Genomic DNA, 10,475 nt, shown 5'->3' on the forward strand with positions numbered 1-10,475 from the left:
GAGCACGAGACAGCAGATAGGTACGGTATCAAGATGTAACCAAACATAGTACATGTGTAGTGTAGATAGTGTTGATCTGTAACAGGAAAGAAAGGATTTCTTATTTTATCTCCATGTAACCCTCCCTTCATAGTTTACATATATAAAAACCAACTGAGAATCTGTCTCTTCTGTTCTACTCTGCTAATATATATACACCCAATAAGATAACGAAGAAAGCCAATAGTGAGGAGGGAATTATGGGAAACGTACAATATATCAGAATATATCTTGGGCAATGTGATTATTGCTACTATTCCCAATGGCTTAAAACAGAAACATATACACAGAGAAGAAGGCTGCAAGTGCTCTATTAATGTGTAATAAAGTTTGTATGCATAAAACACACAAACATTTACATATATACTAATTCCTATATTGCACTACTTATTTTATATTTTTGGTGATTTGGTATTTCCCGCCCTTATTAATATTACACAGCCCTCATGAATATTTATATCGCCACAGAAGGGTGGGGAGCAGAGGGGGCGGGCCTATGTAGATACCGGCGTTCTATTCCCTTCCGCCCTCGGATGCCTGACCGGCCGTCGCCCTCGGTGACGTCATCGGTCGGGGCCGCGGCCTTTGCTAGGGAAAAAGAGCAGCCGGGGTAAGGAGGAAGGATGGCAGCCGGTCCGACGCGGCCTCCCCGGCCTCGGAAGGAGCCGCAGCCGCTGGTCATTCCCCGGAGCGCGGCGGAAGAGCAACGCCTCAAACTGGAGAGGCTGATGAGGAACCCGGTGAGGGGGCGGGGCGTGTGGTTGGGGGCGGGGCTACCCCATGTGTTCCCCCCAGCCGACTGGGGTGGGGGAGTATCACACTTATTAAGGAATATGCACTTCTCAACACACCAGTGAGCCTTTACTCAGTGGGTCTCTGGAGTGGAAGCATAGTGCTTCTCCCTCCTTAGTCTCTTGCCCCATGCAGTCCATCAGCTCTTGATTCCAGTCTTTCTTTTTATTGGCAAGAATTGCTACCCCCCTCCCCCCCCCCCGGAGAATCTCCAAAGAGTTCGCAGTGCAATCCTCAAAGGAGTTGTGCCGTCAAAGCCCAGGTTTAGAAGAAAGAGAGTAACTCTTGTTTAGAACTGCACTGGGAACTGTCCGCAGTGGATGCACCTTGCGAGTTAGTCCGGGGGATTCTGCCGCCTGTTGTTGTAGCTGCAAACTGAGCTGTTGCTGTATTTGAGCACTGGGGAGGGGAGGCCATAAGTTTCTCTTAAATGCTGTTATGACTTTTAAGTTGGTAAAAGACTGTTTGTTATAGAGTATGTGACTGCTGGTGGAGCTTTCATCAACATGGGGACAGTAGGAGAGGACTTGGACGTTGATTCCATGGGGCCAAGGGTTATTTCATCTGTGATATCCGACCTTACTAAACCTTTATTCTAGGCACCCTTATTTTCCCATTCCCAGTTTAAGTCCCTTCCCTTGCAGGCATTCTACTTGGGAGTAGTCTTGACCCTATTGATTTACGTAAAAAGAGTAGATAGGAATTCCTATAGCAAGAAAAAGAAGCAACTGGGAACAAAGTTTATTCTCTAAATTCCCACGGTGTGTTTCCAGAAATAACACCCACTTCAGTCACTGGGGTTATTCCTACGTTGATGTACATAGAATTACAGCTGTGGTTTTAAAAACTAAAACTTATACATTCATTCCTGTTCTTCTGTTAGTGAACAGTCCACAAACATGACATTGCCATATTTATATAAATTGGTAATAATATTTGGCCTTTTGTATCATTTTCAAGTGTCCCAAATGCTTTGCATTATTTGTAATCTTTGTAGCAGTGCTATAAAGTAAACTAGTATGATAATACCCCACGCTCGGGAGCTGAGAAAGAGTGACTTATCTAAGGCCACTGAGTGAGTTCACATCAGAAATGACATTTGAACTGAGTATCTCCTTAATCAGAACTCGTTTTTTGTTAGCTTCTATGTTACATCAGCTCATGACATAATAAAGTAAATAAATCCCAGCCCATTCAATCTTCTCAAGGATCGTTTGTGAAGGGAGGGCTGCAGGACAACCCAGCAGTGTGCCTCCAGAGTACCCATGTATCATTCAGGTCTAACACTTATACTAATGGGTTAATTTTGATTGTGTAATTTCATCTTAAAATATTTGAGGGAAGCTCCCATCCCTGTGTGTGTGGCTATCCCACTGTACTCTCCTAAATACAGTCTGAATAAATCTGATGGGTGGGGGTCCTGATTCTCTCCTTCTCCCCTGGAGTCATTGTGTGTGGGGACAGCAACAATTCAACTAGATCCTATACTTCAGAAGAAAGAACTTGCTGTGTATGTAGAAGTGCATTATAGTGACTTTCCTGATTGTCTACATGCAACCAAGTGTCTAATTAATACATGAAATGGGGTCAAGAACTGTTTTGTATCTTTAACGTTTCTGTTGTTGTTTAGACTCTGTTTTGATTGGCTCTGTAAAATTCCTCTCTCCTTTTAGACTACAGTGTCAAGATATTGCTCATTTCTTTTTGCAGGATAAGACTGTTCCAATCCCTGAAAAACTCAATGAATGGGCTCCACGTCCACCTCCAGAATTTGTCAGAGATGTCATGGGTAAGCTGCTATTTTTAGTTGTTTTCTGTTCTAATGTGTGATGGAACAAATATGTGAATTTGATAGTGGGAGGAAATATGGGGCTCTGGTTTCTTTTTCAGTGGTAGATGAGAGATGGGGTTTGAAACCTCTTTTTTCTCCTCCGAAGGTGATTTGAGGGAGGTGGGAGTTCTTTGCACCTTTTAGTACTTTATTCTTAACTTATGCATCTGAACCCCCCTGGTTGTCATGGAATTATTGCTATGAATCATTTGCGGTTCTGACTTTTCACATTGAAATCACATGTGAAATTATGACTGTAAGTGCTCAGATTCAGCAAAACAAATGATTCATGCTTCTAAAGCTTCACACTTCATGGAATAGCCAAACTGGCAAGAAGAGGAAATGAAGCTGGCCTGGGAGCTTGCCAAGTAAACAAGGATTTGAAGCTGAGTGGCCTGGGACTTGTCTAGTACTGTCTGTCTGCACAAGCATACGGGACATGCACATCTGCTGTGACTTTGCTGTAGTTTATCTTCCCAAGAATCTCAGTTTTTATTACATCAAGTTTCTAACCCTCATGGCTGCAAAAATATGGTTGAAAATGACCAGGTTATATTTTCTGAGATCTCATCAATCAGGGCAAGGGTTTTATCCCTACCTCTCTTAGGTTCATATTTACCATCCCTCCTTGCAATATATGATAAAGCAAAACAAAAACGATGCCCCTTTTCATCCCTGGCAGGTTCTAGTGCTGGAGCTGGCAGTGGGGAATTCCATGTGTACCGGCACCTTCGACGCAGAGAGTACCAGAGGCAAGATTTTATGGACGCCATGGCCGAGAAGGTCAGATGAATTTCCCTCAAATCTTTTGGCTGAGGTGGTGGTTAGGAGGGATCGTTCGTTCTTTGTTTTCCTGTTCTTCCTCCAAAAGAACAACACTTCTTAAATGGGGAGTGATGTTCCTTAGATTGGAGGAAGATTTCAAATTTGAGTCAAAAGGAAAGGTGGGGCATAAATATTGTAATGAATATACTCCGCTCACTGGAGGGATAGGCCCACCCCACTCTTGCTTAAGCAAATACTATTCTCATTGTAATAGCTGCCTCTCAAATATCTATCTGTATCCTGTCCCACTGAAAGTTCCAAGTTGTTTGGTGGAAGTTAAAGTAACGTTCTGCAATTCCAGTTGAAAACACTCCCAAATGTCTATGCCTTCTGCATGATATTTCTCTTCTTCAGCCACTCTCAGTCAAGAAGAAGAGTTGGATTTTTATCCCCACCCCCCCTCCTGAAAGGAGACTCAAAGGAGCTTACAGACTCCTTTCCCTTCCCCACTCACACCTGTGAGGTAGGTGGGGCTGAGAGAGCTCCGAAGAACTGTGACTAACCCAAGGTCACCAAGCTGGCGGAGTGTACAGGCTAATCTGAATTCCCCACATAAGCCTCCACAGCTCAGGCGGCAGAGCGGGAATCAAACCCGGTTCCTCCAGATTAGAGTACACCTGCTCTCAACCACTCTGCTATTGCTGCTCCACTCTCTTCCTTGTCTTGTTGAGAGGGGAGCGATGCTCCCTTCAACAGAGCCCTCTGCTCCTACATATTAAGTTCACTTTGCATTTAGTGTTTGTGCTTTATATTTGAATTTCAAGCAGCTGGGATACAGTGTTGTGTGTTATTGTTTGCTTTGCTTGGGTTACATTATACCCATTTGTTTTTATATTTGCGTTTGTCTGTACCCAGACATGCAGCAGTTCTGCTATTCACTGTATGTCTACTTCTGTTTGGCTCAAAGAGAAGTTGTTGTCAGTTTACATGGCTCAGTTCTTTGCATTCCTTTGAAATTTTAAGCATACATTAAAGCATACATGCTCAACTGTTTTGCTCAAGTTTGTGTTTTTAACAGGGCCTTCTGTCATGTTAACTAGGAATTAATCCCCCCAAGGCCCACATCATTTAAGTTATAATACTGATTGTGTATTAAAAGTTCTGGACGATGGTGGAAAAATCAGTCTTAAGAACCAAGAAGATTCAAAGCAAATGCAACAGCGCGTTGTTCAGTTTGTAATGAAAATGTCCCTTGTTCTTCGTCCCAGCAAAAACTGGATGACGAATACCAGAAGAAACTTGAAAAGAACAAAACAGTCGCAGAGGAACAGACGGCGAAACGTCGAAAGAAACGGTGAGGGCAGATGCCTGACTTGACTCTGTGGTGGTGTCACCCCTCCCCCCTCAAACAAAAGAGGAACAATTCTTTACATATTTACTTATTCTTTACATCTTTACTTATTTTCTAAAAAATACAGTCCTGTGGTGCTGGGCATTATGTAAAGAAACATAAAATAATTTAAAAAATGACTAACACTCAAACAGGTTGTTGTCGGATGTTGTCTGTAGCATGGTGGCTTTCAATCTTGAAACTACTGGCAACTATCATGTATGGAGCATTAGCCTTGAATGCCCCCCCCGCCCCCCCCCAGCCATGAAGGGGGAAAATAGGACATAAAAGCAGCATTCAAGATCAGGCAGCTATATATCTATGACAGAAAGCAATTCTAAGAACAATTCCACTTTTAATTTGAGTGCAGTCAAGCCTGGGGAAGGAATCTGGGATTTTATCATTATGGCAAGTTGACCACCATAATTTATCTCCAGGCAGTCATCAGCTCTTGCAGATGGAGAGAAGGGGCTTCCTAAAATTCCACAGGCCTGCCATTATCCTGTAACCCTAAAAAAGTTCAGGCTGTCCCCCAAGATTTGTAGTCTGCTTCCATTAGGTCCCAGTTTAACATGGGAACAGGGCAGCTGTCTTCTGATAAATAAGGGGAAATTTAAAAACTTGAACCTACTAGCAGCAACTTATGAAAGGCATTTGTCTGCCAAAGACCCCATTAAACATAGAACTAGGATGAGTTCAGAGCTTAAACAATTAACTCTGGGAAACTGCACAGATTAGTGCCCTTATAAATCAAGAATATTGTTAAAACACATAGCAAGGTATAGTTCACGTTTGTGTGTGTGTATATATATATATATATATAAAAACATTCCTTGCTTTCTTTACAGCCAAAAATTGAAAGAAAAGAAATTGCAGGCAAAGAAGAGTAAACTTGAACAAAAGAAAGAGCAAGAAGGTAAGATGGACACTTGCGGGTGTGAGTGGATGTGGTGCCATCCACAGAGAGATTCCAGTGATTCAGAAGAAATTCAGCATCTGCAGGATGTGCCTAGGATAAGAGCGTATGAAGCCAGGTTATGGCTTTCTAGCTCCACTGATTGCCCTGTTCAAGAGGGTATCTTGCACAGCGGGTCTTGGGGAGTGTCAGGGCAGTTATAAAGAAAAGGCAATATGCAGTGGTATACTGGTTAAGAGCAGGGGAGGGAAAGGAGATTGTAAGCTCCTTTGAGTCTCCTTACAGGAGAGAAAGGGGTGGATATAAATCCAAACTCTTCTCTTAGAGAGAAGCAGGTGTTAAGTAGGTGTGAGGACTCTGGGCAGGGGATGCAGTGAAGTAGCCCTCACCTTCCTGAGGAACAGTGGCCCCTTCCGCACACACAAAATAATGCGTTTTCAGACCACTTTCACAACTGTTTGCAAGTGAATTTTGCTATTCCACACAGCTTCAAAGAGCACTGAAAGCAGTTTGAAAGTGCATTATTTTGCATGTGCGGAATGAGCCAGTCATTCTCAGATAAGCTCAAAACAGATAGAACTTCTAGCTGCTTAAAGAACACACTCCCAGTTTTGGGTGCTGGACTGTCGGACGAATGAAGGACTGTTGGTTCAGGCTCTGGACTAAGCTGGACAGGGTACGAAGGGCATAGAGCAAGGGTGACTAACATGATGTCTGGGGACCGCTTGAGAGGGCTTATCAGGCCCGCAAGCTCGCTGAAGCAACTCCCCCGCCTTCCAATCTGGCCTGCCAAACCCTCCACTCCATACACACACACTCCCAATCTGATCTGGCAAGCCACCCTCCCCATGCCAATCTGGGCTGGTGAGTCTGCTGCGGGTTCAGTAGTTGAGGGACACCCCCCCTCCCCCCCACACACACCCGGCCGAGCCTGACGGTCATATTTACATCATACCCAGCCATACATCATAACAAAGGAGCTCAACATCACTGGCATAGAGGCTGTAAATACTGTAGCCTGTCATGAGGAAAGAGCTTTGCTTTTGTTCTGGAAATAATTCTCCCAACACTAATTCCAGTCTGGGTGCAGAGAAGAGTGGAGAAGAGGACTCTGGGATTACAATTCTGGAGAAAGGGCTGCCTATTTGAAGCTAACAAGTTATCTCCACATCTGTTCCTTTGCCTTTTACAGCTGCCGATTCTGACAGTTCTGAGAAGCAGCAGACCAGCGAAGAGGAAGACAAAGATGTTTCTGAGGAGGAGAAAGAGGATGATGCGGAAGAAGCCAGTTTTGTGACGAGGAGATAATGGTGCCAGCTCTGCAGTAGCCTTTCAGTCGCTGTTGAGTTCGGACGGAGCCTGGAATCTGAGCTCAGCAGACTTCATGGTGCTCTTTTGCATCTTCAGCACGGCAGAGGTGGGGCCGAAAGAATCCCCCCTGGAGCCGAGCCAGGCTACAATTTCTTCCACACTTGCTTGTGTAACTGCTGTGCAGTCCGTTGCAGGGATCCTGGGGAAACATTGCCCGTCTGACTTCTGGCGTCGCTCCGAAGGGGTGTCTGTCTGAAAGCGAACGCTTTACCCATCTGTATGTCAGGCAACCCCCCCTGAGAGGCCTAAGAAGCACAATGAGTTGATGTGACAGAGCACAGAATATGACTCCAAAGCAGAGGAAGTGTCCGGACTTCTCCGTTGCAGAAGAGCAGAATGATTTGAGAATCTGTATTGGACTTGAAAAGATTGTTCTTTTCATTTGAGAAACGTGCTGTATACTTTGGTCCCAGAGAGTTCTGTGAATAAAAGGGGGGTCCTTTGAGCACGTGCGTGTCTTTGTACTTATGTCAAGAAGAAATCAAGGGAAGACAAGGCAACGAATATCGGTTAGGTGTGAGAGCTGAATGGATCGATCACACTGTGCTTCAGAATACCAGCTGTAGCCATTGCCCACTGCTTGTATGCCCTTTCTTGGGGGTATCTGGCTAGCCAGAGCTAGGAACAGAGTACTGGCTTAGGTGGACCAAGGTCCAGTCTAGCTCAGCAGTCCTGAAATTACTAAACTGTGTTTGTTGGTCTCCTAATATGTCAAACTAAGCCAGAGAATGATTTTGCAAGATTCGTAGAGGCATTTGGGTGGTTATGTAAAAGCAAGCAGCTTCATCCGTCGGGGCTCACGGAACAAGTTTTCTAGAGAAAAAAAGATGCTTCACGTTCTTCAACATGTAGCAAAATGGAAATCCCACATGGTAGCCTCTGTAATGGAAAACGATTCTATCATTTTAACTATGAATGAAAAAAACTGCTGACAAGTCATAGCTGACTTATGACAACCCCAGTTTGAAGGCAAGAGACTTTCAGAAGTAATTTAGCATTGCTTGCCTGTGTGTCATGACCCTGGTAAACCCTGGTGGTCTCTCATCCAAAGACAGACCAGAACTGATCCGGCTTAGCTTGTGAGATCCGACAAGATTGGACTAACCTGGGTTAGAAAATAAACCTGCATTATCTGGTTTTATTATATTGTATCCAGCTTTTCAGCCAACTGTTGTCCCCTACAGTAAATCAAAGGAATGGGAGTATGTATGATAGCGCAATAAAAACATTCTCGGTGGAGAAGATGGTCAGATTCTTTTGTATCTTAATAGCAGCTGAGGAAGGGAGGGGACTCGCAGGTGGAATTCTCGATTTTAACAGGCAATTTCATGTACATTCTCATAATTTTTACTATGGCTCTGTAAGGCAGGTCAGTCTTCATTTTGTTGCAGGAGGTGTGAAAAGAGGGTGAGAGATTTGTGGCTTGCTAATGGACACTTATTGAATTCAAGGCTTGAGGTGATTTTTCCCCAGATCACACTTTAATATTTGCATTCTGAACGTACAAAGGACTTAACGGACCACAATCTTTCATGATTGTTGCTATAACCCTTCAAAGCAGGTCAGTTAGTAAGATTTGCATTTGGCCAATGGCAGGCAGACTGAGAGAAAGGCTTGCCTTACGCTGCCTAGAAAGTTTCAAATGGAGAGTAGAATCATAGAGTTGGAAGAGACCCCAAGGGCCATCAAGTCCGACCCCCTGCAATGCAGGAACACATAAGTCTCAAGGCTTCTGGCAACTGGACTACAATACCTCGTCTGTAAATTACCCTAGACTTGAATGTGCTGTTGACATTTCTGGATGAATGTTGCCCTCATGCTGTACTGGCTTCCTAGGGCAAATTTGGGAACAATTCGAAGTTTCCTCTCTATATTTCTAAGAGGTTTCCTGCGTCTGCTTTATTGCACTCATTTGGAAGCAGGTAAAGCTGTTTCTGGAAAGTTTGCTGAGTGAGGAAGCAGCAGTGGCTCATCTGCTTCGACAGTTCAAAACTCATTTTTTAAGAGGTTACAGAGTCCCTTTTTTAGCAGAACAAAATGACCTAATTCGGCTGTCCAGTAACTATGTCAGAGCAAGTACTTCTGTCCTGTTCTCATAGCTTTTGTGTCATATTTTAAAGAATAAGCAGGACAAAATTTGTTCCCAGTAGAACCTTAAAGGCGAACAAAAATGTTGCTGGGTGTAAGCCACCTCAAGTGTGAGCCGTCCTGAACCCGGCCTCTGGGTAGGGTAGGGCAGGATATATAAGCCCAAAATAAAGTAAAAGTAAATAGCTTTTGCGAATCACTGCTGTCTTACATATTGAGTGAATCGCTGCTGTCCTATTGAGCTTTGACTCACAAAAGCTTACACCCTAAACATGTTTCTGTTCATTTTTAAGGGGCTACTGGACTTGAATTGTATTCTACCGCAACGAACACAGCTATCCACGTGAAATTAAAGAATATGCAGTAACAGGAAGGGGTGAACTTTGAACGTTCTCCTGTGGAGTCTCCATATTTTCCCACTGTTCAGAGCTATTGTTCCTTTTCTTTTGATGGATGGGAGTTCTTTTATTTATTAAAAAATATTTATCTGGGTTTCCTAAATACTGTAGGGCAGCTTGCTTTGAAACTAAAGCATACTATTAGTCTTGGCCAGGGTTTCTTCATAGCAAAGGCAGTTCATCAGTAGAGCATATGTTCAGCATATTAATACAAATTGGCTCATGTTTGATCCTCAAAATGCTACCAGCAATGACTCTCTGGGGACTGGAGTTTTTATTTTTTTTTACAGCACAGCATGGGAACAGAACTCATTTGTCCAGTCCTGTGCCAGTTTTAGAACTGGCTGTTCTAGCTAGAAGAGAGTGATTTAGAACAGGGACAAGTCACTTAATGATATAGTATGATTTATGGGAAAGTGGGAAAGTTAACATATTTATCCTCACCAACACAAGCTCCCCAAATGGCTGAAACTTGTAATATAAACTATAAAATTCATATTTAAAAATTAGAATACAGGTAGTTTTCTTTCAGCTACCAGTCAGCTAAAACTCAGTACAACAAACATTATTTCAAGGAATCCCATTTTGTTGGTATTAAGTTCCATTCCAAAACTGCCTCCAGGCACTTGTTGACAGGGATCCTCCTGTTCCCTGGGATTTGCTAGAAGTGTGAGGTAGATCTGAGGGCCATATGTGGACAACTAAGGCCAAATCTCCAGATGACCTCATCCAGCAGCTTTGAAAAGCATGGGGGACACAATGGAACTCTGCATAGTCACAAAGGACAAGGGGTGGAGCTCCTGTTCCCCCACCCCACCCCCGCCACACATATCCCACTGAAACATACCTTCAAAGTAGGACTGAACCCACTGTAGGACCATGCCT

General features: G+C 43.7%; 1 protein-coding gene across 1 annotated transcript; it reads left to right on the top strand.

The window, feature by feature from the left end:
* The first annotated feature begins 601 nt into the window (after positions 1–601).
* On the top strand, positions 602–8,343 carry PRKRIP1 (PRKR interacting protein 1). The gene is made up of 6 exons (XM_048519601.1): positions 602–779; positions 2,542–2,620; positions 3,345–3,445; positions 4,696–4,781; positions 5,666–5,733; positions 6,926–8,343. Exons 1-6 carry the CDS (start codon positions 663–665, stop codon positions 7,039–7,041), a joined length of 567 nt encoding a protein of 188 aa, XP_048375558.1. The 5' UTR covers positions 602–662; the 3' UTR covers positions 7,042–8,343.
* Positions 8,344–10,475: the final 2,132 nt, after the last annotated feature.

This window comes from Sphaerodactylus townsendi, linkage group LG16 (assembly GCF_021028975.2).
Source record: "Sphaerodactylus townsendi isolate TG3544 linkage group LG16, MPM_Stown_v2.3, whole genome shotgun sequence".
NCBI lineage: Eukaryota > Metazoa > Chordata > Lepidosauria > Squamata > Sphaerodactylidae > Sphaerodactylus > Sphaerodactylus townsendi.

What these genes read in the sequence shown, in the direction of transcription:
- PRKRIP1 (XM_048519601.1), top strand. Translation starts at nt 663, where the DNA reads ATGGCAGCCGGTCCGACGCGGCCTCCCCGGCCTCGGAAGGAGCCGCAG. An exon ending in AGAGGCTGATGAGGAACCCG is followed by an intron (nt 780 to 2,541) that starts GTGAGGGGGCGG and finishes TTCTTTTTGCAG; the next exon opens with GATAAGACTGTTCCAATCCC. An exon ending in ACAAAAGAAAGAGCAAGAAG is followed by an intron (nt 5,734 to 6,925) that starts GTAAGATGGACA and finishes TGCCTTTTACAG; the next exon opens with CTGCCGATTCTGACAGTTCT.